Source organism: Mobula hypostoma, chromosome X1 (genome assembly GCF_963921235.1).
Source record: "Mobula hypostoma chromosome X1, sMobHyp1.1, whole genome shotgun sequence".
In the NCBI taxonomy this organism is placed as follows: Eukaryota; Metazoa; Chordata; class Chondrichthyes; order Myliobatiformes; family Myliobatidae; genus Mobula; species Mobula hypostoma.
Genome location: NC_086128.1, coordinates 6,632,390 through 6,657,803, shown reverse-complemented (window position 1 = coordinate 6,657,803; position 25,414 = coordinate 6,632,390). Strand labels below are relative to the sequence as shown.

The following is a 25,414-nucleotide window of genomic DNA, read 5'->3' as shown; positions in this document are numbered from 1 at the left end:
AAATTTCAGCTTTATCAGTTAGTAGGGAAAAGAAAAGGAAAAAATAAAAAGGCCCATTTCAGTTAACCCATTCCAAATGTGCACATAATGTTGGAGCTCATCTTGAAGTTGTCAGGTCTGTGGGTCCAGCGAACGCTCACACCACATTCCGAACGTCGCTCGAAATCCATCGCGAACAAACGGGCGTTCTCATCGGGAGTATTGGCCATTCATCTGGACAAAACACTGTGCAGTAGGGACGTCCCTTCCTGTGGCAGCCTCAGCCATCATCCCTCCTGTCCTCTCCACAGAGCTAAGAGCTGGACAGTTGATTGGCAAAAGGGAAATGCCCCACCTCCCCCTCATACTCCATCCGTTATTGCCCATCCTCTGGGCTTCCCCCCTCCCCCTTTCTTTCTCCCTAGGCCTCCCGTCCCATGATCCTCACATATCCCTTTTGCCAATCGCTCCATCCCTCCCCCTCCTGTCCTCTCCTATCATTTTGGATCTCCCCCTCCCCCTCTCAAATCTCTTACTAGCTCTCCTTTCAGTTAGTCCTGAAGGGTCTCGGCCCGAAACGTCGACTGTACCTCTTCCTAGAGATGCTGCCTGGCCTGCTGCATTCACCCGCAACTTTGATGTGTTTTGCTTGAAATTCCAGCATCTGCAGATTTCCTCGTGTTTGCGTTTGTAAAAGCAGAACACACTGTTTTTACAGAACCTGCAGCATAGCAGTAAAAAATCTTGGCCAGGGCATTACACTCTCCCCACAACCAAAACCAGTCATGTCCTCATGCTTTTGGAACTTATTAAACCATTGCTAACAACACAGTATTCAAACGAATTTTGCGATTTCAGGACCAAATCCATTTGTAAATGGAAGTAGCATATCTCCCCATGGGAATGGACATAACACACTGTTTCCCAGGTGCATCCTCTGTCAGCCCTGACTCTCTGAGATCTCCTTATCTCATCTTCAGCTTCAACCACTCCTTGTGACCCCTCCTGTCTACTAGAGGGTGCCTCCCCTTGTCTATCACTTGTGTCATCCGACGGCTCAGATCCCCCTGCTCCATGACTGAACATAACTTCCTTCAGTTTAAGCAGGTGCTGCTGAACATCTTCAACCTCCGCTGGTGCTAACTGGTGAGGCCTCTCTCGGAAAGGGACGTGTTCGGTCCCTCTAATAGTGTGGCAAGTACTTTTGGAGAACCAATATCAGACTCGTCAGTAGAAAAAGCAGCTTTGTGTTCCAACATCTTCTCTCCTGTTTCCCCAGGAAATCTAGACACTAGGAAGAAGAGGGGCGATTGGCACCACACGTGTGAGGGTAACCTCTATTCCTGAGGTGTTCCTGACAATCACTGTCATCCTGTTTGCATAGACAGCTGAAGCTTTCTGCTGTTTAGGTCTCATCAGCAGTACTGTTTCAGGTAAATGTGACTCTTCTTCCTGATCATCAGGAGCATCCACCTGGATGGCCAAGATGTTGGGCATTCCGGCAAAATTTGGGGTTCCTGTCACTCTAGCTACTCCTCTAGGACACAACATGACAGGTTTAGACTGGTGTACCATATAGTTCCTCGTTTCTGCTCATCATCCTGCTTAGGAGCAACTTGCACCTTCTCAAAAGCAGCTCTGAACACAGGGTGAACAGACAAGGTTTCAAATAGCTCTCTCCCCATTCCTCTCCTTGCATGCTCCCACGAGCCTTCTCACAACGGAAGTATTTGTTCCCACAAGAATGGAAGCTCCATCCTTTCTGACCAGTTCTGAGCAGACCAACATGGGCGTGTCAATAGTCTCAGCTACTACAACACTTGCGCTTGTTTCAAGGACAAATAACCATTGTCTGGGTACTCATCAGTACGAAGTCCCTGAATCTCAATGGCACTGAGTGGTGCCAATGGTAAATGTTCAACTGCCGGTTGTAAGAGGATTGATAAAGCAAAGTAACTTGAGAACCTGTGTCAAGTATGGCTCTAGCATAAACACCTTTAATCCATATGGATACATCAGAGCTTGGTCCCACTAAACCTTCAGGAATAGGGTTTTGCACTTTACTGTTTCCCTTGATACACCGATTGAAATGTATCCTCTCCGAAACGCCAGCCCATTCCTTTACTGGGTCCCTCCGTAGTTTTGTCCCTTTTCTTCTCTGTTTAATCACCCGCTGATGTACTCTCCGAACATTTTCCTGTCCCTCACAGTCTCACTTGAAATGTCTGTCTTCTCCACAGTTGTAACAGAAAATACCCATCACCTCTCTCGTCAAGGGACCCTTCTCAGCAGCATTCCTCTTTGTCCTAAGTCCTACAGGTGGGTCAGGTTTCACATTCAGCTGAGACATGAGCAGACATCCATCGAGTGAGCTCAGCATGAAGGATTTCCACCTCACTCCTCGAAAGCTGTATCTCTGTGGCATCAGAGGTCTCTCTAGCAGCAACGGCTACAGCTGGAGACACTACCTGACTTTTGGAAATGTTCCACTTCTCAATCATGTTTTCCTCCTCTCTAACTTCTCTGAGTAACTCAGTAAAAGATGGAGCAGGGTGTATCTTGTGGGTCATTCAAATATGTAGTGCAATCACATCGTGTGACAGCACGCCCTTCACAACTTGTTCCACCCTCAGGCAATTTCCCTCAGACGGTTGGATGCCCCTGTTGTGACACAAGTGATGCAGCGGTTTCTCCAACCTGAAAAGGTAGGCAGACAGCTTCTCTCCTTCCTCCTGGAATGTGTGACTAAACTTCATCATCAGATCGGCTGCGGTTTCAGCAGTGCCAAAGGCATCTTCCAGAGCTTGACAGTAATTAGCTGACGTGACTAATTGGTTCTCTGCCTTGAGGAACCTCACTACATCAGCCGTCAGACCCTTTAAGCTCTCTCCCAGTCTCTGTTTTTAATCATATTATCTGAGCACGGCCATTCATCCAGTATCTGAGATGTCTGGTCAGCCCAAGCCCCATATTCCTCTTCTCCATCGGGTGTGGGCTTGACCACAGAGAGCACTCCCACCCTACGATAACTTTGGCTCTCCGCAGGTACACTTCTGCATTTATCAACCAGTGATGTAATGGTCAAAACCGGCTCAGAATTTAAATCAACCACTGAAGGACCCATTAGACCTTTCACATCAGACAACTCTTTTCCCTCACTTTGCAGAAACGAGAACAACTTGTTTTTAAAGTCTTCACCCTCAGCTACATGTCCCCTTCTCTAAAGATACAGACTGTCCATGCCCCTGCCTCTCCAGGGTCTCCCAACCTATCAGGCAGCACGACTTCAGTCATGTCACTGCTGGTCCGGACTAACATTACATCCTTATGAGCTGACTGGTCAAAATAATCTTTTTCTTCTTCTTCTTCTATTTCCAGCTGTTTAGACGCATCTAGGCGTATTACAGCCCTCTGCAGGATGTATAACTAATTATAGAACTTCAAGGAACTCAAATTCTCGGATACAACCTAGTCTCACGTATAAACTGAATAACAGACTCTTCAATCAGATGTTGATTCTCTTGATGGCCAAACAAAGATTTAATAGAAAACCAAAATAAATTTAAGCCAGATAGCCTCTTGAACAACATGCTTCTTTCAATTTTATATTGATCACAACTCAGCAAAACATGCTGGACTGTCTCTGGACTACCACAGTCACATAATCCAGTAGGATGTTTTCCTATTATCTTTAAATAATAGTTTAGCCCACAATGCCCCAACCCAAGTCTTGCAAGTTTCACCATATCTCTACGACTTAAAAGGTAACAGGCTGAGACCTTTTTAACTAGTGGGTGACTAGAAAAATAATGCCTGCCCCTTAATTCATTTTTCCAATCCTCCTGCCACTTCTTCTCTATACCTTTTTTAACCCTACTTCTCAATTCTGCTCTGCCTAGGGAAACTCTAATTTCTACTTGCCTGCTCTGTAAGGAAGACTTTGCAATGCCAACCACGATTTCATTTCCCTCCATCCCAGCATGCCCAGGTATCCATGAAAATCTAACTGCACAACCCATCTTCCCTACTCTAAACAACACTAAGAGAATCTCAATAACTATGTCAGGACGAGCTTTTGATTTACTCCCTTTTATAGACTCCAAGGCAGAAGCAAAATCCGAACAGATGATAACCCTACGTGGTTGAGTCTTCTATCCACCGTAAGGCCCAGAGGATTACTAATAATTCTGTTGCAAAGACAGAAACACCATCTGAAACCCGGTGACCAATCTTAACTCCAAGTTGAGACACATACATCCCAAATCCTGCCCTACTGCTCTCTGGGTCCACTGAGCCATCAGTAAAAATCTTCAGATAAGATCCCCATTTATTATTTAAATATTCATTTGTGATTAACGCCGATGAAATTGCACTGCTTCCTTTAAGCTGAAAAAGGAGGAATAGGTCTACTTCTGGTTCTGGAAAGAGCCAAAAAGGGATGGGTGGCAAGCAAATTTGGTCAACTATGTCTTCCTCAGTCAGTTTCAATTTCACAGCCCAGTTATTAACCAAATCTAAAAATGGGCATCTTTTAATTTTACTTTGGCGCTCCGACTTCCCCGCAAATCAATCAGCGTAACTTTCCCCAAAGCTTTTACAGAACTCAGCCCTCTGAGTCACCATTCATCGGGAATTCAGACGTCTACCCTGCTCAAAACACAAGCATTATTTGCCGATAATCTCTTTGAATCGCACCAATCCTTAATTTCTGTGAGGTCCATAATAAAGTATCTTAGTCACTTTCCCTGACACTAGTTTAAACACAGGCTTAGACACACAAACTGCTTTATCAATTCTAAAACAGGAGTCATGCAGCAGTCAGCGAATCGCCAGATGATAGTCCCTATAGTGTAACCCCCTCACCCAAGTTTGTATGCAAACTTGTCTCTTTAGCCGGCTTTGCTAACAGCCACAGAACTCAGTGGTGAGAAAACCACCTTTCATAAACAATACGTGTCGAGGGCCAGCATGATTTGGGCTTCAACCAAACAGGTACATTATGATGTTCAGATTAAAGAAACCTCAATTTGAGTGAATGCTGTGTAAATACTACCTGTACACAATTGTCGGTCGGCAAGAAATATTAGATCGTACACAACATAAAATTATAAAGGAAGTATTTTTTTTATAAATTTCAGCTTTATCAAACAGTTAGTAGGAAAGAGAAAAGGAAAAAATAAGAAGGGCCCATTTCAGTTAACCCAGACCAAATGTGCACATAATGTTGGAGCTCATCTTGAAGTTGTCTTTTTCCTTATGTGCTGCACCCACGGTCTGTGTGAAAGTACACACCACATTCCGAATGTTGCTCGAAATCCATCTCGAGCAAACAGGCATTCTCATCGGGAATATTGGCCATTCATCTGGACAAAGCACTACATGCAATAGGGATGCCCCTTCCTGTCGCATCCTCAGCCATCTTCCCTTCTGTCCTCTCTGCAGCTCCCGCCAAAAAGACCACGCAAACCACACTATCCGTCACATCTCACTCTGGAACCTTCTCCCAATTCCACCATCCTGATTGGCTGACACAACATTCCTAAGTTGAACATCATAGCCCCTTATCTTTTAGACAAAACCAAAACATTCTAAAGCAGAACACACTGCTTTACAGGACTGCTAAAATGAAATACCTATAGCATAGCAGTACCAAATCTTAACTAGGGCATTACATGAGTAGTGAAGTGAACTGGTCCCAGAGCCTCTGAAACTGATTGGTGGGACACGTGCAAGTAGGCAACATAATTCTTGTTATCAAAGCCCCACCAATCAACACTTCTATAGTGAAGGGAGACCGCTGCTAATATCCATCTATTAGCAGCAGATAACATTGTGAATGACGTTTAACATATGGAATTAGGTACCAGTGGGTAGAGAATTAGGCTACGTCCACACTACGCCGGATAATTTTGAAAACGCCGGTTTCGAGTAAAAACAATAGGTGTCCACACTAACCATTTTTCAAAATATCTCTGTCCACATTAGGTGGATATTTGGGCGAATCTCCCCTACTGGGCACGCGCTGGACACACAGAAAACAAGCGAAGAGGAAACGATATACTTAGTGCGCGTTTGTCCAGTTACAGAGTAGAAAAACTTTAAAGGAATTGCTCTTGGCTCTCGCGCAGGAGAACTTAAAACTAAAAAAAAACAAATACTGGAGCGTATGGAGCCAACCGACAGGGAGTTCACGGACAGTATGACCCAGCTGAAGACGAACATTGAAAAACTGACTAACTCTCTTGCATTAATAAAGCACCTTGTTAAATGTATAAAACATTTTTAAAATAGTCAAAGAAGCTCACTTTACAATTTAACTTTCACGCTGTTCACACCGACTGTGCGTTATAACAGCTGTCTGGCAGTGCTTGCGCAGTTCCAAGCAGACGCAGAGAAAGCACTGTTGTGGTGTTGTCATGACAGCGTTTTTAAATCTCTCCGGTTACCCCGTACACACTACAACGGATATTGGGCGTTTTCAGATTTATTCACTCTGGAGACCATTTCTGAAAATCTCCATTTTCGGGGGATGAAAACGCCGCTTTAGTGTGGACAGAGGGTCAAAACGAAGAGAAAAAGCTTCGTTTTCAAAATTATCCGGCGTAGTGTGGATGTAGCCTTAGGCTCAACATACAGTACTTGGCTCCTATTCCTGAATACAAGCCTGAGGCGTGATTGCATCCAAATATCCAACACGATATAAGGTTGATTCACATAACTCCTTTCACACTGCTGGGTGTAATTAAAAATAAATGGAAACAACTTTAAAATTAAGGGCAACCTATTGAGGAGTGAAAGCATTTCTTCACTCAGGATCTCTCTGCTCCAGAAATTTTAGGATACAGGGATAACTGGAATTTTCAGAGTTCAATCCGGGCGTCCTCTGTTAGTAGACTCTGTACAAAACCCCAAAACCATGCAAAGCCCCGCAGAATGGCTGAGTTTTCTCTGGGTGCTCTGGTTTCCTCCCACAGTCCAAAGATGCGCTGGGTAGGTTAATTAGTCATTGTAAGTTATCTCGTGATTGGATTAGGGTTAAATTGGGTTGGCTGAGGATTGCTGGACAGTGCAGCGCAAAGGGCCTACTCAGTGTTGAATTGGTAAATAAAATTAAAAAAAAAAATCAAGGATCTAATTGAATGGCAGACCAGACTTGAGGAGCTGAACTTACATAGTCCCTGTTCCATTTGGGGGTGGGGGAAGAAAGAGTTGGTATTGGGAAGTGAGAGTGAACAAGTCTTAATGGCCGAGAGAAGATGGAGGAGAGGAGAGAAAGTCTGGTCTGTAGGTTTTATAGAGTATTAAAACAAAACATCCAAGTGTGAAAATGATTACTGCAACCTCCAGGGTACTGAATATACACTGACCACACTACAGTGCTTTGAGGCATTAGAGGTGGAGTAGGAGGTTCATCTCACATCTGCATCAACCATAGTGACCGGTCAAGATCCAAATTCGGTTCAGTGCGGGAATCTTTCTTCTCCTGGGAAGGGTTTCCGATACTTGCATTGGATCCAGACCCGATACATGGTCAGCTGCTTCCCCCGGTTGACCTGTAAACGGCGATCCACCAGGTTCTGCACTTTCTTTAGACCAGCAGATGTGAAGATTTCATCCAGTTCTCCTGGGTGATTACAGTGGCACCAGTTAGTTGAGAAGCTTCTCAGGCAACATTTTAAGGAAACTCCAGTTACTGACAAATCTTCCAAACATTATAAACAGTACCATAGAAATGTACAATGTCCAGTGTTTATTCAATGTCTTTGCTAGAATGATTCAAAATAAGCCCACTGCCACATTCTATCACTGTGGATTGTGTGCACATCTGCAGTACCAGCAACCCAGGTTCAATTCCCGCTGCTGTCTGTAAGGAGTTTGTATGTTCTCCCCATGGAATGTGTGGATTTTCTCTAGGTGCTCTGGTTTCCTCACACAGTGCAAAGACATACCAGTTGGTAGGTTAATTGGTCATTGTAAATTGTCCTGTGATTAGACTAGGGTTAAATTGGGGGTTGATGGGCGGTGTGGCTTGAAGAGCCAGAAGGGCTTACTCCACACTGCATCTCAGTAAATTAAGAAAAAAGAAAGCAGCCAACATAGTCAAGGACTTTGCTCACTCTGGTCATCCTCTCTTCTCCCCTCTTTTGTCAGGCAGAAGATTCAAAATCCTGAGAGTATGAGGCACCAGACTCAAGGACAGCTTCTATCCCACCATTATCAGATGTGTGATCGGACCTCTCATACGCTAAAAGATGAACACTTGATCTCCCAATCCATCTCATCATGGCCCTTGCACTTTTTGTCTACCTCACTCTACTTTCTTTGGAACTGTAACTGTACACTCTGCATTGTTTCCCCCCTTTACTACCACAATGGTATGACCCATCTGGATACAGAAAAACTTTTCGCTGTGTTGCAGTACATGTGACTATAATAAACTCATGCCAAAAGTAAAATTTAAGAAATAAATGAATCTACCTGTTCAAGTGATGTTGGATGAGCAATAAATATTGGCCAAGAAGTCAAGGACCTAACACCATTATCAAGCACAGAGGAGTTATCCTAGAGCCCTGGACAACACTTAACCCTCGACAAATGTCTAGAAACAGATTATCTGCTCATTATCATATTAATCATGGGATCCAACTGTGTGTTAATTGGCTGCTGTGCTTCCAACAGTCACTACATTTTAATACAAAAGTACTTGGTCAGCTCTAAACATTTTAGTCTGTCCTGAGCAAGTCTTAAATAATTTCTTTCTATGTCTGAATTGAATAGACAAGCTGCTTGTTATATGCAGTATTAGAATTGTAGGCAAAAATCAGGCCAATAAAGCAGGGTTTTGGCATACTAAATATAATAAAGATCAATCAGAAACTGCAGGTCAAATCACTGGGACACCTTCAACTAAAGACCCAAGGTCGTTTTATATAAAGCTACAAATCCAACTAAAAACATTTTACGTGTACCTGATGTGAAAAAATAAACTCTTGTTCCATCTCCTCGAACATAGAAATTTTCAGAAAGGCAGCGACCTATAATTAGGGAAGGAACAATAACATAGGTTCATTTCAATAGCAACCTAATCCAATAACAAATCATGAAGAGTACCATATCAGGGCACTTACCTTTCTTAAATCGAAGCTGTGCCATGTCATATCGCCCATAGTCCCTGAAGAGAATCATTCCTCCTGGTTTTAGGAGTTGACTCAGTCTCTTAATAACGGCTTGCATTCTGCAGAAAAGGAGAACAAGGGAGAGTGTTCAAGGGGGAAAGGAACATTGATATGGACAGAGACAGGACAATGGGAGCCAGGGTGAATGCATGAAGGAGAGGTGGGAAACAGAGGCAGAAGGCAATAGGTAAATGAGTAGAAAATGAAAAGAAGTGAAAGAAGAAGAAAAAAGGGTCAGTAAGTGAAAGATGCAAAACTGTGACATTAGAAACATTTGGCCAACTCATCTCAATCGGTGACACGGTCTTGGATTCCTGATGTGGTCCATGACTACAATGCTATGTTTTATACATGGTTCAAGACATTGGCACTATGCACACACAAAGTCCACAGTACTATTTTGCAAAAATGGTAGCCAAACTTTACAAGATTAAGGAAAATGTACTTACTTAAATGGATGTATTGCTGAGAGTACAAATATGAGGATAATGATGTCCAGGCTTTGGTCTCGCATTGGATAGCTGGCCTCTGTATCACACAGATCATGGACAAATGCAAAGCATCGAGAGCTGTCATAACTAGAGTTCGACTAGAAACAGAACAAGAGAGTCTTTATGCTGCTTGTACACTGGCACAGGGCACCAAACCGCAGTCAAGTGATTTAGTTCAACTTTGTTTACAGACAAACTAAGTTTATGTACCTCTTGCAATTGAAAGGATAATGATGTCATGTGACTTAGAGCTTACGGTAGCTTTTAATAGAAGCAGGTGAGGCCCACGTCCCCATTTTGTGAGGATTTATCCATATGGCCCACTTCCTGTGACCATCATTAAATTTGTATCCACCACCTTCATATACAATGCACTCTAAATCCCATAAAAAACATTTTCCACTTCTCATCTGAGTTTGCTTTTGCTAATCAACTGAAGTCTGCATTCCCTGGGGAGAGACTCTTCAGCTGCTGCAAAGTTTCTCTTTCTGCAATCCATCGAAAATATTACAACAATTTTATTCATCACAGCTCCAAGCAGAATCATCCAAGCTTCAACTGTGCATCTCTGAGACCGTAAAACATCTTCTGCTCCCTTTCAAAGTGTTCAAACCACCATACCTTGGACTTCCAGATTCTGCAGTAAACTCCAGCGGGAGCCAAACTTAACTTTTCAGAAAGGTTTAACATTACTTGTGCATTCTTTGCCAACTATTAAAGAAGCTCAGGATTCCTTGCGTTTAACAACTTTGGTAAACTCTGCAGAGTTTGGCACAAACTTCCCATTTCCCCCCACTCCCTTTATAATTATACCAATTATCGTGTTTTGCTTTGTTTCATTCTTTGCATTAGGATAGCACTGCTATGAAGGAAATTTCCATAATGCAGATTGGATATTAAATGATTGATGAAATAGAGAAAACTATTTATACAACACAAACTAAATTGGTTTTAATACAATTTTGATCAGGAACTAAAGTTACTCTGTGAATTAACAAGCAGAAAAAAAACAGCTGTCTTGGAGAAAATTAACATTTCCATGTAACTTCCCTGTAGTAATCAGATACCGTCTCTTAAGAACACGGGCTGCTAGTTTCACCAAGGGTCACTGGAAATTGACAAGCAATGGCTTCTATTGATAATCACACAATAATACTGTATTATATAGTTTATATATACACAACACATACAGCTTCCACAGCTTTTTAACTGCTAGTAACCCTCTAGCTATTAAAAAAACTTTATCTTTGAAAGTCTTTCTGGAAAAATAACTGTTATTGGAAGTTTAAAACTCTCTATTCCTTAACACAGTCTCTCCCCCCCCCCTCCAATTAACACAATTGCTTTTATATGGCTGCATTATAGCAGAATTGCTTTTATCTTGGAATTTTTCCCTGCTAAAACTCCACTCAATGAGCCCAACCACATCACCAGCTTTATACTTTGTTCTCATCTTCCTTATTGTTTACTATGCTTCCAAATTTAATTTCATCTGCAAATTGAAATTATAATCCAAGTCAGCAGTGATCCAAGAAAGTTTTTTGTAAACTATCCTGCAATCCAAGAAACACTGCCACAGCTATAATCCTCATTCAACTTTGTTTTTGTGGTCATTGAATTTTTTACTCTACAGGGTTCAATTCTGGTGGCACTTTATCAAATGTTCTTTGTACATTTATACAAGTGTATTACTACCTCACATATGCATTACTATCTTCCATCCTTATTGTTACATTCATAACAAAATCAGCCAAGTTAGTATAACATGTCTTTTATACAGGAAGATAAAGAGAGTGGGAGTAATTAGGTGGCCTTTACAATACTACGAAAGACTTCTCTGTGCTGTGTATTTATGATTACGAGACAGTCATGTGAAATTACCAGCAAATATTACTTTACATTATTTGCCTTTAAAAGGTACCAGCGTCTCAGCTGTACTCCATCAACTGCACTGATTTTAAGTCAAACTTTGCCTCACTTTGACAAAAGCTAACGTACCAAAGAAGGTCACACACAGTGACAATCTAACAACAAAATCTGGTAATTATGTCTATCAACTGTGCCTGGAAGACGCTGAACTGACTTTAAGCACAACTGTGTTACATAAACACTAGCTCACTGCATTTTGCTGGGGAAATAATAATCCTTTTATGGGGAGACTTTACTGCAACAATATCTATAAATTGCTAAGTTCATAGAACTCTTAATTAGAGTTAAATAGGTTCTGCTTTAAGAAATGTCTCATTAGGTTCCATGGTAATATCAAAATCATGGCATTAAAACGCCAAAGACTTGTCTATCTCAAAGAAGGGACCAACAGAATTTCATGCAGTGAAACTTTGCAAGTAGCAGATTCAAAGGGTGGTTTAAAATAGTAGGGCTTCATAAGACACTCATTTTTACATGTTAGTTCTACAAACATATATAATACTTGAACAGTAAAAGTATGGAGGAACTAGGAAGGTAAATCTGTATCATTGAACACTGTATAATCACAAACATTAAAACAACGATTCCCCATTGAAACAGTGACCTGTGCTTTGGAAGTGGTGAGCGTACTATACTTAGATTTCCACAAGACAGCTGGTTTGTAGTGCCAAATAGAAGAGCTGAAATTTCAAGCTCTGTATATTGGAGACAACATGTTAGAGTTCAGAGACGTTCTCCATCTCTCACTGTGCTCCACTTGTCTTTGTAATGGCGAAGCAAGATTGCTGTGCTGACATGTTACAGCTGAAGTATAAAAGCCCAGGTGAACCAGGGGAAGAACAAGAAACCACATGATAAAAGATGGTACATCTCTGGCATTGAACCACTGTCCTGTTCTTAATCAGAACAAGAATAACATGATAAATAGACAAAGCACGGATAGATTGATGCAAGCAAGTCTCTCCACCGCATCCCCCCATCTTAACTGCATTTTACAGGAGCAACATTGAGAGCATCCTGACAAGTTGCATCTCCATCTGGTATGGGAGCAGTCAATATCGAACCAGAAGTCCCTACAAGGGACTGTGAGAACAGTTGAGAGGATCATAGGGGTCTCTCTACTACCCATCAGGGACATTTATCAGAAGCAGATCCCTTAGTATAATTAAGGACCCCACCCATCCATCAAGCATCCTCTTTGACTTTCTACCATTGGGTTGGAGACCATGATCAATAAAAACAAGAATGGTCAGAATGTGAAACAGTTTCTTCCCCCAGGCCACTTGGCTTCTGAGCTCCCTGCCACATCGCATTCAAAGTGTCACTGGTTAATCTGTTCCGTACTTTATAATATTTAATATTAATGCACTTTAGTTTGTTATTTCTGTGTGATTCAGCTGAAGATTTTATCTGTACCTTCATAAGTTACATGTTACTATTGTGCTTTACACTCTGGTATGGAGAAACATTGTTTTTTCTATACATTATATGGTTAAATATGCTATATATATGAATGTAGTTAAATGACAATAAACTTGACTTGAACATTTGAATATTATGCTATCTGCTTTCAATTCAGTTCTTTTCAATGGAGTGTAAATGTTGCTTCTTTCCTGGAGATGGCGCTGTTGCACAGTTAGCAGAGTTGCCAAAAAACTCAATTCACAGCCCCAGCTCAAAACGGGAAAAAGCCAGACACTAAATCCACCTTCCAGCCAGCCATTCCTACACCAAAAAGCAAGTGATACTCTGTGACCAAAAGTCCAGTGACCTTCACCTACAGTCACCCAGATCACACCTATACATTCCTGGTTTACATAGGGCAGCCTTGTGCAATGAACTGGTAGCCAATTTCAGTGCCAGAGGTGATCCCATGAACAGAATCAGACAAAAGTTTAATTTCTGCACACATCCAAGATAATCTTTAATTTTGTGGTTCAACTGGATTATAAGCACTGATAGAGTCCAAGAGAGCTCTGGTAACCACTGTTAACTCTGGTGATGCATGCATTGAAAGACTTAAATACTTCTCCATGGATTGTCACCTTGTCGTGGTGGAGAAGCTTGTGTGGTCCTGTGATCCCGAGAGCAATCGTCTGGAGCTATGCTCCTGGTAGGGTCACCCATGGCGGTAAGGTCGAAGGTGAGGTCCCTGACAAAGAACAATCCAACCAAGACCTCAATGGTGGAACAGGCGGACGAAGTTACTTCGAACTCAACGGCTGTGAAAGCGGATGAAGGCTGCAACAAATCCATCAGCTCCAATCGTCGTGGTTTCCATGCCATTGGAATCAGTTGGTTGATTTGTGAAGTATCGTGTGCTTCTTGGAGTGCAACATCAAGTACACGTTAAACAAATACATGCATAGGCATCTTTGCTCTGTAAGCCACTTCTTCAGAACAAAGACCATCATCCTCGACATCGAGGGATAGCCACGACGATGACGAAAGACTTAAAGGTGTAATCACAGTTCAGGAACTGCAAACTGTATTAACAGGACTTGTGTTTATCACTCTCAACCAATTTCTCATCCCAGATCACTACAATATCATATAGATCAGATATCTTTCACAGATTGCTGATAGGAAGAGTATAATATGGGTAAATGCAAGCAGGGTTTTTCCACTGAAGTTGGGCGAGACTGCAACTAGAGGTCATGGGTTAAGGATGAAAGGTGAGATGTTTAAGGGGAAACTTCTTCACTCAGAGGGTGGTGAGAGTGGGAGTGAGCTGCCAGCACAAGTAGTGGATGCGATTTCAATTTCAACACTTAAGAGAAGATTGGATAAGTACATGGATGGGAGGGGTATGGAGGGCTATGGTCCGGGTGCAGGTTGATGGGAGTAGGCAGTTTAAATGGTTCAGCACAGACTAGATGGGCCAAAGGGCCTGTTTCCGCGCTGTAGTCTTCTATGACTCCAAGTCTTTACTTGCCACACCAATATTGACAGGATATTCGCTCTAAACTGCTCAAAAACCCGCTCAGCCAGTCTCAGTATGGGGCTGATAGATTTTCCCTTTAGGGTGTTGAATCTCATATCTAATCATATTCACATTACAGTTTAAGCATATACCAGCACCAAAATCAGAAATACATTCCACTGCTGTTGTAAAATTATGAAGTCAGACGAATTTCCAATAATTAAGTTGCAAGTAGTATTTATCTAAAAGTTATGCTAAGATGACTACCCCTAGCATGAATGAATGCTGCTGAACACACTGGGCTCAGAAAGCCTGACATACAGACCAAACTGAAAGTGCAATCTCACCTTCACAAGTTCCACAGCAGTCGAGGAAAAGTCACAGCAATACACAAACAACCCTGGGTCACTGCAAACAGACAAGAGGAGAATTAGTCATTGGCACTAGTTTCCATTCAAATCTGATCAGATTGGAACAAGCATTCTTACCTCTGCTGGTCCTGTTACAAGCACGCTGTTTAAAAGTTTGGGTATTTTCTCTCCATCTCTCAAATTTATTGCTAACTTAGTGATGGAACCTTAGTAATTATTTCCTTCATTTTACCTCAAGATTTGGGCAGTAGGAAAGAGTCCATCTGGGTGATCTGGGACGCTGTGTACACACTGAATTGCGTTTATATTACGTCGGGCTCATTTCATTTTGAACAGTTAGACATGTGGAGAAAGGGCATGTTTGTCCAGTTTCCCAATACTGGATTTGATCTTTTTCTTCAGGACAGAAAATGTAACACGCCCCAGGAATGACATGATACATCACCACCATGCATCACAAATGCAAGTTACAACTGGCATCTTCACAGATGTGTGCATTGCTGTTATCTGAACACAGGAAAAGAACCTTATAATCACACTTACTTGTGTGGTTTTGCAAATAAAATTGTTTTTGTAGATCAATTTTTGCAACACTCCTTTGAAGATTCACACTTATGAAGAAAAAAAATAAAGCATTAAGTACAAGAAGTCTGATAGGATATTTGTGGCACACAAAAAACCTAAAACAATTCTGTTAAAATACCATTAGGAGCTTCTTTCTCCAGAGATACAGAATATTCTCTTTTTACAGTGAAATTGAGACCTGGGGGTTCTGTGGTGCTGAACTAGCAGATTTCCTGGAGTACAGGATGTTCTTCTGACTTGTACACCAGTACACTTTCAATTTACTTAAATAAAACAGCAGTATAATAAATGTTCCGGTGTACCCTAAATTCACAGGGAACACGAGAAATGGACCTCCTGTGAGTTGAATGGGATTGAGGGAAATGAAGTTCCAGTGTGATTAAAGGGAATCCAAGAAATGGGGCTTAAGGGAGATGTGGGAAAGATCACCCAGTGAACTAGATGACAAACCACCTCGACCCGATGCAATACACCTACCACCAAAACAGGACTACAGTGGAGGCCATTTCCCTGACCCTACACATCTCTGGAGCATTCGGACAGTAAAGATACCAATGTCTACAGCTCCAAATTCAAAACTATAATTCCAAGCAAACTCATCATCAAACTTTGGACCCTGCGAGTCAAAGTTCTAAGTGAATTTATTACCAAAGTACGTATATGTCACCATATACTACCCTTTGTTCATAGCAGAACAAAGAAATACAATAGAATCAATGATGGGGTAGTGGAGGTATAATTTGTCCATCACTGCTGATCACCCCATCCTTGACTAAGCTGTTCCACAGTGAACACTATCTGTTATGAGTCAACATGATGCTTTCAGATCAGGTCATGCATAGCACATACCTCCGCCACACTGCTCAGATGCGTTTCTGGGGTATGGGGGCTAGCGACCCTTGTACCTTTTTTGTGTTCTATCGCTGAGCAGCAGTGAACCATCTGATTGGCCTATCAGAGTTCTCTTTGGGAACTAGTTGACTTGATCAGTATTTCTGATCTGGCTATTGTTCATGATTGCACTTAATAAAAAAAAAACTAAAATGAAATTAATGTCTCCTTCTAGAAATGGATCCTGGACTTTGTGACCAACAGACCAAGATCAGTAAGAATAGGCAGCAACACCTCCAGTACAATTATTCTGAATGCTGATACTCCACAAGGTTACACCCTCAGTCTCCTACTCTACTCCCTGTTCACTCATGACTGTGTGGGGAGAGTCTACTCTAACTCTGTCTACAAGTCTGCAGATGAAACCACTGCAGTGGGCCATATCTCAAATAATGATGAGTCAGTACAGGAAGGAGACAGAGAACTTATTAACAAGATGTCATAACACCAACCTTTCCCTCAATGTCAGAAAAACAAAAAAGCTTCAGAAATTTGGCATGTCCACATTGATCCTTACCAACTTTTGATGCATAATAGAAAACATCCTATTGGGATACATAAATGGCTTGGTATGTCAACTACTCTGCATATGGCCACAATAAACTGCAGAGAGTTATGGTCAACAGCTCAGCACATTATGGAAACCAGCCTCCCCTCCATGGACTCTGTTTATATTTCTCGCTACATCAGTAAAGATGCCCACATACGCAAAGACCCCCACTCACCCTGGATGTTCTTTCTTCTCACCTCTTCATTGGGCAGAAGATACAAAAGCTTGAAAGTACGTACCACCAGACTCAAGGACAGCTTCTACCGCATTGTTATAAGACCATTCGATAGTTCCCTAGTATGATAAGTTGGACTCTTGCCTCAATCTACCTCATTATAATTTTGCACTTTATTGCTTACCTGCACTGCACTTTCACTGTAGTCGTTACACTTTATTCTGCATTGTTATTGTTTCACCTTGTTCTAGCTCAATGCACTGTGTAATGATCTGATCTGTATGAACAGTATGCAAGACAAGCTTTTCACTGTATCTCAGTGCATGTGACAATAATAAACCAATTCCAAATCTATAGGATTCCTGAAAAAAATCAGATAATGGATTACCAAAGTTTTAATGCATTTTAGTCTTCCAGCATCCACAGTATTTTTGTTCTTTTACATTTTAGCTCAGTTTGTCATCCAATTTTTCACACTATTGTTTTTTTTGCACGTGCAAACCAGTAAGTTACATTACTGTGTAACATAAAATTGCTTTTTTAAATTAGAAAAAGGAACAAGATATATTTGCATAACACCTTCAAATCACCTTATGGTGTTACAACCAATATTACACTTCTGAGCAGCGTTAATTACTTTCACATTGGCAAATAATTTGCTCTCAGAAACGTCTCACATGTTTACGAGCGACAATTTAATCAATGGAGGTATAGGAACGACCAATGATGAACAAAATCCCCGATTCTTCTTCAAATTAGAAAATGGGTTTCTTACCATCTGCCTGGACAGACAGCATCACTTTTAATGGCTCTTTGGAAAGACAACCCTTCTGAAAATGCAGCACCCTTTCACTTTTGATAATGATGGAGATGGACTTGTTGCAAACCGCTGTGTTTTCACCCGGACTCATTGCGTACTGCTGTGCCGAGACTGTACGCAGTGTGAGTAATTGTCTGGGATGTTTTATTGTGATCGCAAGACCCTGTTGGCATAGGTAATGTAGTATACTGCAAGTCTGGTTCACTGGCTCATTATCGAGAGCGACGGTGGGGGGTTGGTGCTGCCCTCCAGTGTTCGCTCAGTAGAAGAGCAAACGGAACCAGTCATGCCACTCTAGGACTTGGGCGAAATTATTTTTCTTTTCTTCGTGACTATGTTTTTCAGAAATCATAACCATATGTGCTATGTGCTTTTGATAATGTGTGTTGCACATTGGCTCGAAGGAAGACCGTTTCGTTTGGCTATATTCATGTATGGTTGATTGCTAATTAAACTTGAACTTGGTGGCAAGTTTTCAGTCTGGAATATGTGCTACAAGTACAGAAACGCTGGAAGAACTTAACCAGTCCACAAAAAAAAAGAGAAAAAACTATTAATGTCTCACATCAAAGATACATCTGAACTCATGGCATGTGGCAACTCTCCAATAGGCCTGAAGCCATAATCTCATGCCTCAGCTGCCAATCGAAAGTGTGCAATCACAAATAAGCTTAATACAGAGATCACACGAGGCACAGCTCAGTGAATGATACAAAATGGTAGAAAAATACTTACTTGTTGGTTTGTAGAATGGGGAACACAGTATTTCCAACTCCACAGCCAACCTAGTGGAGAGAGAAATAAAGAAACATTTGGCACCCATTTTGAAAAGTACATATCAGTGACACTTCTTTTTTGGAGAGGGCCAGAATAATGAACTTTATTACATGAGGCCCACTCTTCACTATCAGCTTGTTATTGTAAGATATACATTGTAAAGCTAATGAACAGTCTCATATATATTCTGATGGAACAATAAAAAAACAAATCAATGTGGCAGCTAACTGTGACCAATCTTTATACTAGGATATAACTAGGAGTGGGAACAAGCCAACCTGGGAAGCAGAAGAAAACCAGAGTACCCAGAGGAAACCCAGGAAACTCCACACAGGCGATGCCTAACGTCAGGATTGCATCCAGTCAATGGAGGTCTGAGACAGCAGCTCCACAGCTCATATCTAAATCAGTGACATAGATGTTTAAACACAGGCCCCTAAGCACATGATAGAACATGCCAACCTGAGATAGGTCTGTTGATACACTATTACCATATCATACATTACTGCAGATTTCACATGCTCTAACCTCATTGAACCTTGGGACTTCACCGATTGCCTTCTGAAAGTGCAAATACAAATGTTACCATTTATCTATTTCAATAGTCATGTCCTCAAGAACTCTAGTAGATTAGTTAAATATAATTTTCTTCTCAGATGTCCATGTTGACTTTACTTATTTTTTTCAATGTACATTTTTCATTGGAGATTCCAGTGATTTCTGTACCACCGACAAGTCATGAAGTTTGGGCATTTAAACCACACTTGCTTACCATATAGGCCATTCAGCCCACCAAGTCTCCCAGAGCAGTCCTACCAGTCTAACCAATTTCCCTGTAACCTATTTCACACGTTCATCAATTCACTGGACCCAGTAGCACCCACCTACTCAAGACAATTTACAGCAGCCCACCAACCTACCAGTACATCTTCAAATGTGGGAGGAAACTGGATGCACCAAATATTAGGATCAAACCTGGGCCTCTGAATCCGATGTAGCTGCACTTGCTGCTGTACAATTGTGCCGTTACAAAATCAGATCAACATCTTATAAGTTCGCTGATGACATTGGGGGTGATTAATCAGCATACAGGAGGGAGATTGAAAACTTGGCTGAGTGGTGTAATAACAACCTCTCACTCAATGTCAAAAAGACCAAGGAACTGATTGTAGACTTCAGGAGAGGGAAACCAGAGGTCCATGAGCCATGAACTGGAGGATAGGATAAGAGGTGGAAAGGGTCAACAACTTGAAATTCCTGGGTGTCACCATCTCAGATGACCTGTCCTGGACCCATCATATAAAAAAAGAAAGCACAACAATGCCTCTACTTCGTCATGTCATTAAAAACCTTGGCAAACTTCTATAGATATGTGGTGGCAAGTGTGCTGATTGGCTGCATTACAGCCTGGCGTGGGAACACCAATGCCTTTGAATGGAAATTCCTACAAAAGATAGTGGATTCAGCCCAGTACATCACAGTCAAAACCCTCCCAGTCATTAAGCACATCTACATGAAATGTTGAGGTGGAAAAGCAGCATCCGTGATCAAACATCCTCACCACCCAGGCCATGCTCTTTTCTCACTGCTGCCATCAGGTAGAAGGTACAGGTGCCTCAGGACTTGCACCACCAGGTTCAAGAGCAGTTACTACCTCTCAACCATCAGGCTCTTGAACAAAAGGGGCTAACTACATTCATTCCATTTCTGGTGTTCCCACAACCAATGGTTTCGCCATCTCCAACAGGATCATCTACTGTATCCAGTGCTCCCAGTGAGGCCTCCTGTATATTGGTGAGACCCGACATAGATTGGGAAGCTGCTTCATCAAGTACCTAGGCACTGCACACCAGATAAGTAGGATCTCCTAGCAGCCAACAATTTTAATTCCACTCCCATTCCCATATATCAATCCCTGGCCTCCTCTACTGCCACGATGAGGCCGCACTCAGGATGGAGGAGCAACACCTTATATTCCGTCTGGGTAGCTTCCAACCTGGTGCCAGGAACATTGATTTCTCAAACTTCCAGTAATGGCCCACCCCCTTTGCGAATTCCCATTTCCCTTTCTCACTTTATCTGTCCATCACCTCCCTCTGGTGCTCCTTCCCCTTCCCTTTTCTCTATGGTCTTCTGTCCTCTCCTATTAGATTCCTTCTCCAGCCCTTTATCTCTTTCACCAATCAATTTCCTAGCTCTTTACTTCACCCATCCCCCTCCTGGTTTCACCCATCACCTACTACCTTGTACCTCTTCTTCTCCCTCTCCACCTTCTTACTCTGACTTCTCATCTTTTTTTTCCAGTCCTGATGAAGGGTCTCAGCCCAAAATGTCGACTGTTTTCTCTTTTCCATAGATGGTGTCTGGCCTGCTGTGTTCCTCGGATTTCTAGCAGCTGCAGATTTTCTCATCTTAGTGGTTTCACTTTAAGGACTCTTTATTTTGTTATTTCATGCTCTTGTTATTTATTGCTAGTCATTTACATTCATATTTGCAGTTTGTTGCTCATTGATCCTGTTTACAGTTACTATTCGATAGACTTGCTGAGCATACCCACAGGAAAAAGAATCTCAGGATTATACGTGGTGACGTGCATGTACTCTGATAATAAATTTTACTTTGAACTATTTTTTGAACTTTGTATACATTTTAGAAGCATCTACTCCAATACAAAGTACACTGATTCAATGATACTGTTTACTTTCATTCATTTACAGCTTCCTCCATTTCCTTTCCTTCTCTCCTCTCCAAGTTGTACTCTGTGAATTCCCTGCTAAATAAAAACATAGTTGTTATTTTGAGATCAGATTTTTTTTTGCAAGTTGGTTTTGGATATTTGCCATTATGAATTGGGGGGAAAAATTGCATTCTGCAGTGTCTACTGAACCTCCAAAAAATTATTTCTTATCATCAGGACTGGAAGTATATTTTTGTAGTGGGTACTTACGCACTAAGCTTCTAATTTTTATGAAGCAAAGCACAGCTGTAAGTTATTGTGAATTCATTTCACAATATCACAAGTCATTGTGGTCGTACTTATGTACAGTTAGCTGATAGAAAAGGCTGCATTGGAGATGTTAACTTGCTTAATGACCTTCTGATGAAAGACTTTGAACCTGAAGTATTAATTCTTCTTTTCTCCAAAGATCATGTGACCCAACAAGTGCAAATAAAGCCATGGTGTACGGTAAAGTCAGACAGCATTTAAAGATACAGAATCCAATTAAGTTTCTGGGAGGAAATATCTTATTTGCTAGAAAATATACAACAGTCGGTACCGAGTTACTAACCAACCTGTTAATTCATATACCAATAAAGTCAATGGATCAATACATTGAGACACAGTTCATCGGATATCAGACAAATCAACAAAAGAAAAACCAAGCCACTAAGTAATTAATGCCAAATAGTCAAAACCAAGATCTGGAATATTCCACACAACAAGGAATCTGTTTTTTTTTAGTGTAGTAAAGGCTTGATCTTCCATCCTCAAAGAGGTCTTTGGTAATCTCACCTTTTTCCAAGCCTGAGTCAGAGAAATAATTATTAGGAGAAAACCTTTTCTAACACACTTCCAAGAGGACGACAAATTTGTTGTGGTTTGGAGGTTTGTGAGCCTCAATGACCTGAAGAGCTATGTTGGCTGGAGTCAGGACTTCATGCTTTGATTCTTGGTAGGGTCACTCATGCTAAACAGGTCAAAGGGTAGATGCGAGACTAAGAGCAGTACACTGATCCTCCAGGTTCGGGGGTTCAGCTCAGGGCTAACAATCCTGACTGGTAAAACAAAATTGTTATGCAAACAGTACTGAAGAATCCTTCTACATCTGAGTGTGAGGGTATTCCTGAGTCTCCACCCAGAACTTGCACGACTGACAGTAATGAAAACCAAGAGGAAGCTACTGACAGGATGAAGGACCAAGACTGGTTTTTAGAATTGTAAATCTTAACCACATCTGGAACACAATAGAGAAGATGGCCAAAGACACAGATGGATGACTTTCATTGCTGCCCTAAGTGCCAGTGGTGTAACAGGCAATAACTTTTCTAACACACAGAAGTCTCTCTTAAAGTGCATACTTTTTTGTGTGCTTAAAATTACATTCAAAAGGTACAAAAATATACCCATATTTAATGTGGGAAGAAAATGGTACCCTCAGTTAACAGAAACTAAAACCAACTGGGACCCTTTCAGCTGGTACAGTATTAAAGCACAGCTATCCACTATGTGAAGAAATTAGTTGTATATTTAACAGACAATCCTCCAGACTGCTGCAGCTTCCCACATTACCTCGAGTATATGGAATGTTGTTGAAGTTTCTGTGCAGCTGGTATCAGACAATTGATTCTTACTCATATTTGTCAGTGCCTGTGTTGTATTTCCTGAAGTTTCATCCACAAGTCTATTAGTGCTTTCACCATCATTTGAATCAAGATTATCAACCTGAAAATTTTCCTGCTCTTGCGTACAAGTCACTGACTCTCCTGCACATTGCTTGGGAGAGTGATGAACATTCTCAAAGTGCCCATCAAGGCAGTTCTTGGAGCCAGTGTGGCAATGATCGTTTGACACTGTTGTGGTTCTGGATTGATTCAGCAGGTAAGATTTTGAATTCGAAACCAGCTCTGGAAATTCTGTAAAGAGCCAGTGACGGTCTTTGAAAAATCTGTTCTCGTGGACTTTGTAGAAGTCATTCCAGTAGTCATTAGCTCTGTTTTCATACTCCGCTGTTTGCAAAGCAAGCCATACAAGAAAGAAAACTAGTGTCATCAAAATAGTCTCTACAGCACATGTAATGACACAATTAATTTAAACAATTAATTTGAACTTTAAATTAAAAATAATTATGCTGCACAACTGTAACATGATTGAAAACAGATAATAAGCCTGAATTTATGAATTTAGGAAATTGATACAGACAAAATGAGAAAATAAACATTTTATGGGAGGAGGAGGGAAGCAAGCCCATTCAATCTGTTAGACTATTTCAAAGGTGTCTCTGTAAAGATTACACTGCTCTATAGTCATGAACTCTAGCTTCCTCGGGCAAGGAAAGCTGATGTGATTCACTCACCTCCTTTTTCTGAAGACACAACTTCAGCGCAGTTTTCTTCAACCTTCTTCCTGGCTGTTGCCTCTTGTTCTTCACTCCACTCCACATTATCCCTAACGGCACGAGAAATAAAACAATTAACCACTATACTTCAATCTAAATTTTTTGGAGCCAGAACGCAAACATTATTAAATGTTCATGAACAATAAGGCATCCAAAATATTTACAGGAGAAAGAACAGGCAGGATAGGTCAAGATGTGGGCTGCGCTTTGAATGGGCAGAGGGGGGGGGGGTAAGAGGTAGGTAGTGAAGATGGGAGTGAAAATGGGGTTGTAGAAGCGGTGAGGTGAAGGTGCATTCGGGACGATTACCCGGTCACATTTCTTCCTGTACAGTATCAATATCTCAACGCGCCATGTAAGACAACTCCCCCCCACACACACATTTTTTCTCTCTCTGCCCCTTCCCCTCACCACGCGCTGTGCAGGAAGACTCGGCTCGGGTCGGTTAAGAACCGATTTCCGAACTGCGGACGTCGCGAAGCCGGGTCCCCCTCACCGGGCGCCGCCATAACGCAGCAGTGAAGCATTTCGGGAAGCTGTGGAAGACTGAGGGGGGTCCTCCGGACATTACGCATGCGGGACTGCGGAGGAGTCCGGAGGTCCTCCGGATTTAACACCTGGTAGAAGGCGCTGCAGGAGGAGGATGGTGAACAGGTTGCCTCTATTGAGCTCAGTTTAATAATTTCAAATTTCAGATTGAGAGGCAAATTTAAAAACTACAGCTCACAGTGTATGTCCAGAATGAAAAAAAGGATACATTATCCTTAACTAAAAATGTCCGTGAGCTGAAAGTATAAAATAAACTCAAGATGCTGAACATTTGGAATATAAACACATGCAGTGCAGTCAGCATCTGTGGAGAAATAAACAGAATTAATGTGTTAGCTCAAAGACCCTACATCCACTAATCTCACTTTCCTCAGGGGCCAGTGTGCTCCAAACTTAAAAGGTTGTTTGTATGTTCTTGAATTTTATAGAAACATAGCAAACCTACAGCACAATACAGGCCCTTCGGCCCAAAATGCTGTGCCGAACATGTCCTTACCTTAGAAATTACCTCGGGTTACCCATAGCCCTCTATTTTTCTAAGCTCCATGTACCTACCCAGGACTCTTTTAAAAGACTCTTATATCCACCTCCACCACCGTCGCCTGACATCTCCTCTTGTACCTACTTCCAAGCATCTTAAAACTGTGCCCTCTCATGTTAGCCATTTCAGCCCTGGGAAAAAGCCTCTGACTATCCACACGATCAATGCCTCTCATCATCTTATACACCTCTATCAGGTCACCGCACATCCTCCATCGCTCCAAGGAGAAAAGGCCGAGTTCACTCAACCTATTCTCATAAGGCATGCTCCCCAATCCAGGAAACATCCTTGTAAATCTCCTCTGCACCCTTTCTATAGTTTTCACATCCTTCCTGTAGTGAGGTGACCAGAAATGAGCTCAGTACTCCAAGTAGGGTCTGACCAGGCTCTTAAATAGCTGTAACATTACCTCTTGGCTCTTAAACTCAATCCTATGGTTGATGAAGGCCGATACACCGTATGCCTTCCTAATCACAGAGTCAACCTCTGATAGCCCTCCACAATATCCACAACACTACCAACCTTTGTGTCATCAGCAAA

The 25,414-nt window shown here is 41.7% G+C and overlaps 2 protein-coding genes across 2 annotated transcripts in view; both read right to left on the bottom strand.

Annotated features, from left to right (window-relative positions):
• Positions 1–25,414, bottom strand: part of LOC134340486 (integrin beta-3-like) — a 143,299-nt gene that overhangs the window by 5,814 nt on the left and 112,071 nt on the right. The window lies entirely within an intron of this gene.
• Positions 448–24,327, bottom strand: LOC134340519 (tRNA N(3)-methylcytidine methyltransferase METTL2-like). The gene is made up of 9 exons (XM_063037832.1): positions 24,196–24,327; positions 23,743–23,834; positions 22,959–23,395; positions 18,626–18,675; positions 14,846–14,906; positions 9,605–9,744; positions 9,108–9,214; positions 8,949–9,014; positions 448–7,603 (listed from the first exon to the last, which is right to left on the bottom strand). Exons 1-9 carry the CDS (start codon positions 24,309–24,311, stop codon positions 7,440–7,442), a joined length of 1,233 nt encoding a protein of 410 aa, XP_062893902.1. The 5' UTR covers positions 24,312–24,327; the 3' UTR covers positions 448–7,439.

Bases quoted from the DNA above. Each gene is read 5' to 3' on its own strand.
- LOC134340519 (XM_063037832.1), bottom strand. From the start codon at position 24,311: ATGCTTCACTGCTGCGTTATGGCGGCGCCCGGTGAGGGGGACCCGGCT. The intron at 23,835-24,195 runs GTGAGGGGAAGG...TCGTGCCGTTAG, and splicing joins GTCTTCCTGCACAGCGCGTG to GGATAATGTGGAGTGGAGTG. The intron at 9,015-9,107 runs GTAAGTGCCCTG...CCCTAATTATAG, and splicing joins ACAGCTTCGATTTAAGAAAG to GTCGCTGCCTTTCTGAAAAT.